The 14,062-nt window shown below is 47.8% G+C and overlaps 1 protein-coding gene across 1 annotated transcript in view; it reads right to left on the bottom strand.

The window, feature by feature from the left end:
- The window catches only part of LOC144146563 (uncharacterized), a 38,351-nt gene extending 26,488 nt beyond the window's left edge, over positions 1–11,863 (bottom strand). The window contains exons 1-2 of the mRNA XM_077678506.1: positions 11,769–11,863; positions 9,782–10,646 (exon numbers count right to left, since the gene is read on the bottom strand). Of these exons, the coding sequence (XP_077534632.1) occupies positions 9,782–10,646; positions 11,769–11,771 (868 nt within the window). The 5' untranslated portion in view covers positions 11,772–11,863. The remainder of the gene's footprint in view (positions 1–9,781; positions 10,647–11,768) is intronic.
- Between the last annotated feature and the right edge of the window lie 2,199 nt (positions 11,864–14,062).

The following is a 14,062-nucleotide window of genomic DNA, read 5'->3' as shown; positions in this document are numbered from 1 at the left end:
TCAGATCTCCGTGGCAACCCTCTTGCGCTTCCACATTTTTCTCCAAGCAAAACCTGTAGCTACTAGTTATGAAGGAAGGAAGCAAAATGCTAGGTAAATTGGAGATGTCATACGCCTAATTCCGTGTGTTATTACCCTAAACAGCCTCCGAGCTCGACGTTTAACGGTCTGCCATTCAAAGCACCAATGATTCAGGCCTTGGAAATTGCGGTATCGAGACGCACTGGACTGCAGGAAATGTAGATAAAAAAAACAGTGGCAAGCGCCAGCGCGTCAGCGCTTACCTCTCGCAGTTTTGTAAAGAACCTTGTTATATCCAGGGATGCGCCTTGTCGCTTCCTCGACGTCGCTGCGTGGCTTGTCCTGCAAGGCGGGAATGAGCTCCTCTGTCCTCTCGTTCGGCCCGTTGGTGAAGTAAACTCGTTGCTCTCTGCCGACACCTTGACGATATTCCGACATCGCGAGACTAAGCTATCATATGTACCCGGAGTTTCATAACCTCTCTAATACAAAGACACAGTTCGCAGTCCAAATTTCAAGCCGAAATTTCTCTCGGCCAAAAGTCTGGTTGGGGTGCGTCGAGATGTCCGGCCCGGGTTCATTTTCACCGTTCACCCGCGGCACCCCGTCTCTCTCATCTTGACCATTGGCCACTTAGACTCTGTGCCCTTCCCCGCTGAAGCCCGGTGTTCTCGAGGTCTGTTCATAGGAATGCAGCTCGGGGTCCATAAACCCGCCAGTAAAGTTTGGTTCGTTGTTGAGGTGGGTGGTGTCGTCGTGAAGGACCCGATGATGAGACGAGGCAAGTAGATGATGAAGAAAAAGTCTATTTACACTTATTTACAGGACACGACGAAGCATGAACAGATAACACATGATAATGAAAACTGGATTACAAATAAAAGGTGCCGCAGCGCACAAAAAGGGTATCGCGGCATGATCCCTGATGGGGGCTCGGGGGCCAAAACGGGTGCCGAACCGCCGCGCGGTTGGCGAAAAATTCGTGGGGCTCTGGCGCCCAGAAACTGCCACGAGAGCAAGTCTTCATGCGACCGCTGTTGGCCCCAGCTCCGGACAAACTCAGCAAAATTGCGCATGCAGTCGCAAGCGAAGCAGCCTCCACACAGCAACACACGTGCCAATTAGGATTTTGACCCCCGCTCCCCCCTGTCCGCCGCCCCAGAAAGTCGGGGGAAACAAACGAGTCTTCCCAAAAAGCCGCGTAGAAGGTCGCCGGCAAGGCCGTCCGAAAGGGCTGCCGCTCCGCCGACGGCTTGGGGGACACGACAAAGCTGCGAGAAGGGAGGAGGGTCATCGCCCCGACGGGGTCCACCGGCGCTGGCATCACTACACCGCCGTTGTGCATAGCAGCCATTACCCAAAATGGCTGTCAATCAACAGTGCCGCTGCCACTGCCTTTAGTTGTCCAAAGGAATGCCGCCGTACCACTGCGATGCGCGCCTTCACTTTGTCACCCTGCCGTCGCCGGGCTTGGTAACGTTGTTGCGCTTCCTTTTTGAGCGATCCTTCTTGTCCAGACGGACGCGCCGACTGTGGAACAAGGCTTTTGTACTCCCACGGTAGCTTTCCCTAAGCGGGCGTAATGTTAGAGGCGCCGGATGGTGGGGTCAAGCATCCCCTCGCGCACTCCGCTCGTCGCCATCCGGTTCCAAGCCCTTGTATCGCCTTGGCTTGTTCGGCAGACGCTGCACACGTGCGCGAGCCGGACGTTGGAAGGCATTGCGTAGAGAAACCTTCAGCGGGTTTCTCTGCGGCAAGAAGACTTCTTACCCTTCTTACCGACAAACACAAAAGCAGCATTTCCACGAAAACTAGTGAAAAACGCGCTGTGAGTTGGGCTCAGGGAAGGAATTCGTTGAGCCACAAACACCAGGCATGGGCGATAGTATCGGCCGACACCACGGCGCGCTAGGATGGAGGGATTTGTTGAATGTTCAAAGACAAACATTTTCTTCCCCACCAAAACATATGCGACCCGAGCCGCTGAAACCACCACCCTGGCGAATCAAGCGATAAGTTACTGCTGTCTGAGAGAACCGAAGCACCAACTGCAGACGAACAGGGTAAAGGGGGTGCAGCGAATTGCAAGTGGCAGGCCGGCAGCAGAGCACGAAGCCAGTGTACAGCGGTACTGGCTTCCGCGTAAACGGAGCAAACATACCTCGCCTGTTTTTTTTTTAATCCCACGTTGACCACCAAATGATTCATCTTTTTTTTTCGAAATAAACCTAATCCACAAACCAAAACTAAGTAGGATAAAACTGCAGTGCCAAGAAAATCCCGGCAACTTTCCCCTAAAAAAATGTGGCAAATAAATAGTTGAGACAATTCCCTGCAAACGTGTACGCAGATCTTACTTCGTGTGGAAAATGAGCCAGACCCTGCTGTGGCATGGATCAAAATGAGCCAAATTCATTTGCCCAATGGGATTTCGCGTTGGTGTGACGTTTCGGGCTGTTTTGTGTGTTTTTGCGTCAATTTTTTTTTGCTTTTGAGAGCTGGTTTATCATGAGGTCAGACAGCAATGAGGAGATCGGCAAATGATCTGCCGACACACCACTACGATAACGTGAACGGAAGCGTCTCTCGTCTCCCTCGTCCTTACGCGGTAAATCTGGTTATTATTATTGTTATTACTCCCATATTTCCCCTTTACGTACCTAACCAATTAGCTGCCTCTTACAAGCCATGGCAAGCCATGGAAGATGATTTGCGCAGGCTTCTTGTAAAGCGTTTTGGAAATTTATGGCAAGGTAATGAAGAGCTTCATGAGTGTTTTCAGGCGTGTCCAAAAAAGTACCCTACGGAGCCATTTGAAATAGCTCTTTTTTAAGCTCTGTTGCATATTTATTGCCTTTTTTGCTTGAAACTGTATCGTACCGTTCTTGAAAGTCGATTCTAAAGTTTTCATAAGAATGCCGCACCAACTTGTCTGTTTCAAATGAGTACGAGCCAAATCTGAACTTCTCTTAATATTGCTCAAATGCTCCGCATAATTATTAATTACTTGTCGCTATAGATTTCCCCTAGCTGACACGTGAAACATGTCATTTAATAGTTTTGACAGCACTGCATTTAGGTCCGGTTCCAAACTTTCGTTTTTTCCCCTCAAATTCCCCTTAGGAGGATTTGGCTCATTCCGAAAAAAAAGCGCCTCAAATAGCTATCAAACCCAAGATTTGTGTGGCGTCGCTTTAGAATGTGTGCGAGGGACGATGAGAGGTGGCGCGGGAAAGGGGGGTATGGCCCAAAAAATTTCGGGGGGGGCCCGGGCCCCCCGGGCCCCCCCTCTGGGTACGTCCCTGGTTTGAATGCAAAAGCAGTACGTGACAGTACGCATAAATAAGCCACTCTTAAAAGGTGTTTGGCTTACAAGACAAAGCCGCTAATTTTTTTTTATAAGCGTTTGAAAGTACACATCGAACGAGGAAGATTCAAGACCACGCTACAGCGTTGCTTTGTTAGCTCCTTTAATGTAAGAATTTCTTACTTTGTCTACTTGGATATAATATGGCAACTCACTTGTTGTACCCTAGCAGCTGTGGCGATTCCAGGCTGAGGCGTTGTGCTGTTGAGCCCAAGAACGGAGGTTCTAAATTGGGCGCTGCCCAGTCGTTTCTGAGATGGATCCTAAAGGGGAAAATGTCCGCCTTTCGAGATTGTGGCTTTCGTTAGAGTTGTCGCCGAGGGTAACCATTAATTCGCACCGTTCAGTACGACTTGCCTTAAGCTCCAGCTCTATCTTTGGCGCGTTGAACCCGCATAATTTGAACACTTTTATTTTAAAGGGATAGCCTGGCATTCTAAGGAATCCCCACTCGTGGGATTGAGAGCAAGATAGGAAACATGTTTTTTTGCGAAAAGAAATGGGAAGGAGTCCCCAGTCCAAAACCCCTTGAGTTTTCCAAGCCTCAACAACCCTAAGCACGAGCTGGTGGTGGTCATTGAGGTTGGAGCTGGTCAGAGCTCTTGCTCAAAGCTCGTAAGAAGAAATGGAGGGTTTTCGCGAATGTTACACAGGCCCAGCACGAACAAACAACGTGACCAAATGTTCAAATTTGGTGAATGACGAGGGTGAGCATGCCATTTGAGTAAAAAAAACGCATGTTCGCTCTTCTACCAGCGCAGATTCTACTCCTAATCTATTTGGAAGCTGGGCCTCCTCATTTGCAAAATTCGAGCATTTGTTCACACTGCCTGGCCCTCTTCTAACGTTGCGGTGAATCTCACTGGCGGTGATTTCTTATATTGCTAAGTTTCAAAGTCGCTTTGAAAAGTACAAACGTTAGGTAAAGAAACGTTTTGGTTCGATTGCAAACTTAGGAACACGGGCCCGGGAAGGGAAACAGTGCTCTGGAGGAGGTTTCTAAAAAAGGGCGACAAACCTTAAAACGTTCTGTACAAACTTTGCATACGTCTCCGCATGGGAGCAGAGCTTCATTCTACGATGCCATGCCTGGCGACTGTGCGAGGCCTAAGTCGCGGGAGTGCAAGACCGAGGAAGTCCGCAACAGCGTAAGTGGCTAGGACCACTTTTAATGCAACTCGCCGTAACCACCGTACCGAGTGCCACAGGAAAGTTCAACAGAAAGCGCAACAGGAAATGAACACATCGTTCAACTAGTCTTTCGCCTTCACATTTTTAAAAATTTCCAAGCAGCCCCCTCCCCCTATTTCTTGCATTGTATCCGTTACTCCAAAACGCAAGTTACCCTGGGGTGACTTCCGAAAAATGCAAAGTTGCGTCACAAGTTCCAGAATAATCCTACAAATGCGAAAAAAATGAGAATGATGGCGTCCGTACGGCACGCCTGCTTTTGATAAAATGCATGTGGGCAGAGCGCGGCATGTTTGGACTTCTGAATAGGCCGCTAGCGTACTCAACACCTAAATACCGGGTGATGCTGTTTACGTCTTAACAACGAAGGGGTTCTTGGTCGAGGCCTTTATGGAATGAAATAAGGACAAATTGTCGCAGCGATGTTGAGACGGCATAGACTAGCGCGAAGGAGAGCAAGCGGCAAGGACAAACGCAGCAAGAATGCTTGAATGAGACGTTTATATAGGCAAACGTTGCCCAAAATACTAAACCTGCTGGCAGTGTTTGTGCTTAGTGGTAGTGGGAAAACACTTATTTATATCGAGAGGAGGTCGCGCTTGAAAGAGAATCCCTCAATCCAGGGATTCTGCAGTGGGTGCTGTCCTGCGTACACCGTCGCTGGTCTTCAGGGCCCGAGCTGCCCTGCGCGGCCTCCCATTGCTCGAGGGTGACGAGGCGAATTATGGGGGCTGCTGCTTTTTTCTGGAAAGCGGACGTGGTGTAGTGTGGTGTTGGATTTCTGCTGCTGTGTGGTCATGTAGGTCGACATATTTTGGGGTGTGTGATATGAGGAAGCTAAGAGGGGGGGGGGGGGGGGGTCCTATGCATTTGTTGGTATTTCGCCTCAGGCTAGTCTCCTCTCGGCTGATCTTCTGGTGCGGTGGTTTGTTGTTACACCTTGCAAGACGGTGGTGCTGCAGAAGTGCACAGAACTGCAGCTGGATAAGGTCTTGGTCACGGAGCGACTGGTACGGTGCCCGGAAGAGGCATTTTCGGGCTGTAGCATGTGCTTGCTCGTTTCCGTTGAACCCTGCGTAACCTCGCGTCCATATTAACGCCGTAGGGTATAGGTTATCCTTATGCTTTTTCAGTACTCGTAGCGCGGATATTGAGATGCGCCTGTTTATGTCGTTTCTGTATGCCTGTTTGCAGTCTGCGATTGTGTGGAGTGTTTTCTTCGAAGTTTGAGATGTCACCGCCAGTGCGAAAGTCAGTTCTTCTGATTCGGCATTTTAAGTAGTGTTTATGAAGTTGTGAACATCGTTCCGAAAAATGAAACTGTGCAGCATTTTTGAGGGAAGACATCAAAGGATGAATGATGTATGCATTGTTGTTTTAATTAGTAATACATGGCTCCTTGATTTTTGTGATAGCAAATGAAATGTACGCCAAGAAAAAACAAAAGGCGTTCGTGGCGCTCACTCGTAGCAGAGTTCTAAGTGCAAAAGTAACAAAAGTTTCAAATATACAAGAAGTGGAACACAGCAAACGTGGATTGGCGTGAGCGGAAATCGAACTGCTGGCTTTCAGAAGTTCTATCATGCTTAGCCGTCCGATTAGGGAACTCCGCGGTTCGCGGCGTTAAGTCATTCAAGCTTGGCTATTTTTTTCTAGCACCAGCATGTGCATTGTAAAAAACCTATTTGACGCAAATGCCGCCTCTGCACGTGCCGCAATCTCGCGCGGACGCGCGCTTTAGCGATGCCGGGACTCAAAATCTTTCTTAACTGAAGATTGCAGTACGATGTAAATAAATGAACAAATAATTAATAAAAGCATCAGTACCATGACGACCTTCAAAAGGAGAGTAAAATAAAAAACTCATCAGTACCATGAGGACCTCAAAACGAGGCTCTTAAGGGACCCTGCAACAATGCCCGAAAACGATGCTGGTTTTTCCGGGCTTCCTGGACGCACTGCGAAAGCTGTATTTGTCGCCTCCACCTAGCGGCACAGCACAATTTTGTCATTATATCAAACGCGTGTACCAGTACCTCTGTGGCTTCGCTGCCTGTTTTTTAAAGCAAACTATTGATTCCCTGTATTGCTGCAACTGAAAGAAGCCCCCCAATGTCCACGATTTGCTCGAGTGACGTTACCTAAGCGCGCAAACAATGCCCCCACCGAGAAAAATGGAAAAAGCTCTTCAACAAACTTTTTCGAGCAGAAACATTTGGCTGGCCGTGTATGCTGAGTACTAGATACGGTTGTTGAATACGTTATAAAAACATTCCAGATTTTGAAAAGAAGTTAGAAATGAGCCGTGTGGTCTCTTTAACAATTCGGCTATCGATGGCGAGCATGGACGAGAAACAATGTAGCAACCACCTTTGCGCGGCTGAACGCGCAAGCATTTCTTTAAAATACTCAGTACCGCCGAGTCATCCACTGGAATTTTCGCCATTTCAAGCTTTTCGTACCACGTCCGGTGCAGTGCGCTTTCTGGCTGCTCCGGCCTTATCAGCTGCATCGACGCAATTCCTGAAAATTCACTTGCGAGAACATTCGCTTAGCCTTTGTCCTTATATAAGGCTCACTGTTATTTTCAAGCCTTTACTACTCGTGGGAGGACTGCGTTAGCCCACTATGGCGCTATGTTGCGCCAACACCAGTGCTCAAACATCCCCGCTGTTGTGGAAAACGAGAAGGCAAAGGAGTGAGGCGTGCAGGTGGAACCATGAATTTTATTTACATAACAATGGTAGTAATGTCAGAATGCGCGCGAGTCGGGTAGCCTCTTCTTTCGCAACGTCGTGCCCGCTGCAACAGAGGGAGTAAACTAGTTGGCCTATCAATGTTGTCCGTAACACTGGCACATTCACTTCCAAATTTCATAACGTTCCGTTTAGGCACATCTTAACCTCCAAGCGATATTTGTAGCTTCGATAACGTTTTCGGTATACAGTCTTGTGTATGGTTACAGGCTTGCAGACAGCAACCTTACTTAAAGAAAGTAGGTTTCAGATGAAGGTAACGATTTTCTTCAGAATATCCTCGAGCCGTTTACGATGAAACTTGTGTAGATCACACGTGTTTGTTTTACTGTCAATTTCCGGTCGTGTGCGTTATCCAAATAAACGAGTTTTCTGTCGCTTCCGCTGGTGCGTCTTTTTGGTGCACATAATTCAGGACTTCGGTGGTCTCCTATCTACTACGTTTTTTCTCTTCGTACATTTTATATTGGCCAATGCGCTTCCTTTTTTTGGCTGCCGACTGAGGGAAGCACGTGGGAAAGGGTCTGTTTGATGGAGACTTATTTTGGCAAGGACAAAGGTATTTAGCTCGGTTCTTCGGGCCTCTCTTTGCTTTGCTATTGCCTTGTGTTGGCTACGTATGCGCTGAAGCAATTCGTAATTTGTGTTCCGTGGAAGCTGTTTCAGACGGAGCTCAGGTGAAGGTTGCTCGTGACTCATTAGTCACTTTCTTTAGGCCTCTTCCCTAAGTGGTGTTGACGAGTGAATTCGGGCTTCGCGCTTTGTTAATGGTATGGTGAGGTTTAACACGGAATGGCTTCATTGAGTTAACGGGGTTCACGATCATATGATGTGGCGTCAGAATTGAATGATGTGGACATTGATTTTCAACCAGTTTCTTTTTCTGAGGTACGACTGAAGAATAGGATATGTTTGTTAGGGCACAAGTAGTACTCTGACACTCTTATCATTCGTTGTTCTAAAGCGCATCGTTTTCTGTTCTGGTGTCGATAATAATCTCTTCGCACTCAAAACGTGCAGTAAATTCCTCTTCGAGAGATTCTCTGTATGCGTATGGCTCAATGTCCTTGTCCAATTATTTCAGCTTGGCTTCATGTTCTAGGAGTCTGTAAGGATGGCTTTTGAGTCCTAGGTAACTTGGCTGCGAGCAGTTCGCAACGCTAAGGGCTTCGTCTCGAATCTTCTGTATTAATGTACGAAGTGTCTGTAGCTATATAATAAAGGCTGCGATAGCACGAAGCTTGAATAAACTGTCTTCGTTTTCCGCATCAGCCACCATATGTTTCTGAAGTAAAGATACGGCCCTCGATTCACCCACTAAAATTCCTTAGCGGCGATGAGCTTCCGCTGTGGTTAACATTTCTCTGGGCCCTTTGGTATGTAGGCACATCCAACAACACCGGTGGAGTTACTGGCTTCCTTCGCTGTAGAACCCATGATTGTACACTTCCAAATCATTGTAGGGGGTTTGTTCCCAGGCTTCGGCACCAGTCTTGTGGGAAACGAGAAGATTAAGATGCGGGACGCGCAGACCGAACGTGCGGGACGTGCTTCTGTTTACATAATAATAATGATAATGTCAGAATGCAAGAAAGTCGGGGAGATTCTTTCACAACACCCCCAAACTTTCTCCGTGGAACATATATTTGCATGTCGGAATGTTGAGTAATACTAAAACCACAGCTGAAGAAATCAGCTGCCGGCCGCTTAACTCAGCTGCCAAGAGACCCATTATACCAAAAAAATTAGTGGCAGCACAGAAGCATAGCGAATTCGTATAATTTATTGGAGCATCTTTCCTTTGTCGTGGTACTGACACCAAGTAGGAAAATGCATCCGTCGAGATTTGGTAAATCTCCTGGACTTCTTCGATTACTTCCTTGATTCCTGGGATGAGTGTTTCTGAAAAATGAAAAATAAATTGATCATTCACTCCTCTTGCGTTTCAGAATAACATAAGTTTCCTTCGCGATTTTCAATTACACTGCACGTGCATGTAAGTCATAATGTGGTATGTGCAAAATCTTTTCTACTGTATAAAAAGTACTAGATGCACATACCACCTGGTCTCATGAAGAAGCCGAGTATGCTCGAAGAATCAAACAAATCAAGTTAAACGCTAGATAGGCGGTTACGCATCTTTGGGCTGCAATATTGGCGCAGCTAAGGCAGCGATCGAAAGATATCCTCTGGATGAACTCGAGCAAGAGCAAGTTGTCACATTCTGGTTTGGTTCATTTCAAGCAAGTCCTTACTGAATGCTGTACGAAATCGCGGCGCCAATTAATTCATGTCTAAAAATGAAACTACCCGCGCACGAGCTCTCGTTTTACAGAAAATGTTCTAATAACTGCTAATATTCCAACCTTCGGTTTCATGCACCACGAGTGTTTTTGCTAATTTGTTTGCGTCTACACGACTTCAGGAAACATTATAAACTACTCACACTTCTTCTTGCGGAGGAGGGTGGTGTAGTCGAAGGGAGAGCCAAGGCCGTAGCCGTAGTTCAGACCGTAGGTGCCGAGACCATGGCCGAAACCATAGTGGCCAACACCGTAGCCAAGGGAGCCAACACCGTAGCCGTAGACTGGAGCAGCGTGGGCGACGCCGTAGGAGGCGACGACTGGGGCAGCGTGGGCGACGGTGGCCACAGCTGGGGCGTGGTGGACGGTGGTGGTGGAGACAGCTGGGGCGGCGTGGACGGCAGTGGCGTAGGTGGCCACTGGGGCAGCGGCGTAGGTGGCCACTGGGGCAGCAACAGCGGTGGCCACTGGAGCGTGGTGGACGGTGGTGGTGGCAACAGCTGGGGCAGCGGCGTAGGTGGCGACTGGGGCAGCGACAGCGACTGGGGCTGGGCGGACGAAGCTGGTCACGGCTGGAGCAGCGTGGTAGGTGGCAACACGGCTCACAACTGGGGCAGCGGCGTAGGTGGCAACTGGAGCAGCGGCGTAGGTGGCGACTGGGGCAGCGGCATAGGTGGCGACTGGGGCAGCGTGAGCGACGGTGGCCACGGCTGGGGCGTGGTGGACGGCGGTCACAGCTGGAGCAGCGTGGTAAGTGGACACGGTCTTGGTGACAGCAGGGGCAGCGACGGCGACGCTAGCGGCTGGGGCGTAGCTGTAGCCGAGGCCGAGACCAGAGTATCCGACACCGTGGGCCAGGCCGTAGTGGGACAGGCCGTACCCGGCGTAGCCGAGGCCACCGTAGCCAAGGCCACCGTAGCCAAGGCCGTAGCCGAGGCCATAACCACCGAAGCCGGTGTAGCCAGCGAAGGCGCTGGTGGCCAGAGCCAGGACAATGCAGGCGCGGATCTGCGGAGTACAATGTTTAGTGGTGTCAGTGATTAGAAGTCTGCATTTAAATAAATGGTTCAAGAAATGGTGCCCTGACTGTTTGTTTATGACCTATTGTGTTCGTCAACTTTAGCGGCCGTGGTGTTTGATTTAGAATTTTCTTTACGTTCAGCAACGCTTGAAAGCGGGCTCGTTTGTTGTTTGAGCACTTTGAACTGTAGATATTTACTATTTTACGGAATAGATATTCGATGAAAACGCAGAGGAAAAATTGCGTGCGTGAAGCGCAAGTCCCGTAATCGCGTTCCTTGAAGGGGTGAAGGAGCAGTCGTGCCAATCCTTGTTGTTCGTGTCCAGCGTACGTATTTGTGTACGTACGCTGTTTTGTACAATTTAGCTCTTTTTGTACAATTCAAGTAGATTTTGGAGGGACGTATGGGGCCAATTTTGCTAGTATACCGTACGGTTAGGTGGTTTGTCGATGAAAGGGCGCATTTCTGTTTCATTCTTCTAACCATGCAATGCCAGTTTCCGGGTTTTGTTTAAGTATCGCGTTGCGCCCGAATTTCGCTCAGGTAGTATTTGCTGGTCGTTTAATTTATGAGCCTGTTCCATTAGAGCCATAGGTGTTTAACTTATTGTAAGCTATTCATAAAACTTCGTAACTCTGTAGCTGCAGTAATACACTTTGCTTATGTATCGAGGTGCTTTCAATGAGCTATAAATGTCTGCTCAATGCTTTGCGTTGTATCTTATTGTTTATAACCTTGGTCAAGTTTGCGAGTCACTGATGAAGAATATTACGACCACGAAGAAGGTGTGCGTCCTCTGTAGTTCTGCTTTAACATTTTAGACGTTACATAAGTAGTTTTTATAAAAGAGTTCCGTTCGCAAACCTGAGTGAACACTGCATAATAAAATAAAGTATAATCTTTTATGCAGTTGCGAACTAAATATCCCTTTCAGGAGCCTCCAGAATACTTGATGAGTCAACAAGAGAACAGGCACATAAGTTAGTAGGAAAGCTTCGGTTTTACTCGGAGAATAGGCTATAGTAAGATGCTACCTGACCATGCGAGGTCTTCTCTGACAACATGCCGTATTCCAAGTCTGAGAAAGAGCGTTAAGAGGTGCGCTTACCATGGTCTCTTTCAGCTGCTGTTGGTCCAACTGCTGATTTCGAACCGGGTGGGTCTCCTTTTTATACAGAATTTCTCTTCAGTGGCGCTGCAGTAATTTTTCAGTAATTAGATAAAAAATGAAGGGAAGGGAAAGAGATAGCATGTGCGGCGTCCAGATTATAAAGAAGCAGGGTGGCAAGTATTGCGCAGACCGAGTACCACCCTGTGCTTGAACTGCATGAGAAATAAGTTGTAAGACAGCGTGATGTCGTTGTGGGTTCGAATGTTCGCGAGAAATACAGATCTTGTCTTGTGACCTTGGCAGAGGTAAGTCTCGTCTTCTAGAATGCTCTTGTAGTGGTTGACATAAATGGGACCTTGTGAGAATGGAGTTGAATAACGGACTTCTATAAATATAACAAGAAATGAAACAAGGTAGCCCGTACCTACCGCGGCTGAATGTTTCTATATTGCAGTCACGTAACCGGTCTCAGCGCAACCGCCTTAACAGAACGGCCAACTCAGCGCCAGGATGCTTCTTATGCAAGCTACCTTTTGTATTTTTTGTCACTTTTTTTACAGCGACGCTGATATGTGCAACGGATGGACGACGGTGCGGGACAAGGAAATGTATTAAACGAATCACGTATTGCCTTCTGGCAAAAACGGTTTTTGGGAGAGATGTACACAGTGAACTCCGCGCATTTATAATATCCAGGCATCTTCCAGCTAAAAAAAGACAGCCTTCAGGGCATCGATGCTGCAAGAGTCATAGAAAGGCTGATTCAATTTTGGTCTCATTTTCCCGATAACATCGCAGAATAAGGATTCTTTTTGGTAGGAACAATGCATTTATAAAACTTTCTCCTGGAGTTAATGAACCAAAACGGAGGAAAGGAGCGAATAAATCTAAAGCATGCGTGCACTCAAGGGGTAATTGGTATGATAAAAAGTAATCAAAATCAATACTGTAGCGTACGTATCAGTGTCATGGCTATCAATCGAGTAAGCGCCTTGATGCCATCTACTAAATTTTTCAGCCCCGTATATTTCCAAACTCTGGGACAGAAAATGGCGGGACCGCGGTATTAGAAAACTTATCCCAGTCCCACCCAGCGTCAAATATGCTGAAGCAGTGGAACTTTGGTTCTCTTGTTTCGGCTCGAACCTGAACGGGCGCTCAACCTAGAGCTGGTCCGGCGTGGACGCGCAAATTCTATGGTTCGCGCAGAGCACACGGAAGGTAAACATCAACGGGCGGGGGGTGTCCTACCCTCCTTCTCCCTTAGCGGGAGGGACTACAAACCCCCCTTCCCTTCGAGAACGCTGCACCCCTCCGGGAACGGATTCTGTGAGGCTGACGGCGGGTCTGGGAGCCTGTTTCAAGCTCTGCGCGACGTATGTACGGTCTTCAGAAGATGGATGAAAAGGCTCGACCGACAACAGTTCCGGTGTTAAGAGTTTTTATCAGATATACCACGCAGTCGAAACATGCACTCTCACATACACCAAGCCCTTGCGCCATCCTTTATGAAATTTTCACGTGTTTTTGTCCTCTGTTTAACCCTGTCGGAGCTAGAATGTTGAAGGCCTACTTATGGCAGGTATCAATAATACAACAGAGGATTTTTTTTTTTGGGGGGGGGGGGGGGGGGGCGGCGGGGAGAAACCACTACGTAGAACTGGTGGGGTCTGCAGATGCAGTGCCTGATATTTTAGCTCTGTATCCTTGCGACAGCGTGTTCTTCATTAGGAAATATTAATACATGGCGATAGAACCGTATAAACGCCTTACCTCGAAACCCAACATATTTCTACTTTTGCTACGTCATCAAGTGCACATACTTCCTTGACAGCACGAGTGGAGTAATTATGATCCTCCGCAGTTCACGTAACCAAGAAGAAACTTTAATGAAAGGAGAAAAATTCTTGTTGCATTAGGGATGGGTGGATGTGACAATTCAAACTCAAGCACCGATATTTTGTGTGTTACCTTTACGATTTGCAATATTGCGAGGAAGATGCGGGAGTTTGGATTGAAACGTGGGCTCGTGAAACGGTAACGCTAATGTACCAGATATTGGCGGGCGGTTGTGTTGGCGACCTTAGAAATACACTGTTAAAAAGAAATACGTAAACTCATGTCCGCCGCTACAGCACCACAAACTGTCATAGCCGTAGTTTCTACCATGTTGAGAGGTTGAAAAAACTGCACCGGCACTGTTTCCTTGAGCCTGTACTACATACAGGGCGCGTTTTTATTTTGGGAATTTGGTTAAGCGAATATTCACAACGGAGAAATTTTCAATGCCT

Source organism: Haemaphysalis longicornis, unplaced genomic scaffold (assembly GCF_048455015.1).
Source record: "Haemaphysalis longicornis isolate Haplotype H1 unplaced genomic scaffold, Haemaphysalis longicornis Haplotype H1 scaffold_7, whole genome shotgun sequence".
NCBI lineage: Eukaryota > Metazoa > Arthropoda > Arachnida > Ixodida > Ixodidae > Haemaphysalis > Haemaphysalis longicornis.
Note: the sequence above shows the minus strand (reverse complement) of the source record. Positions and strands in the feature narration are given on the sequence as shown.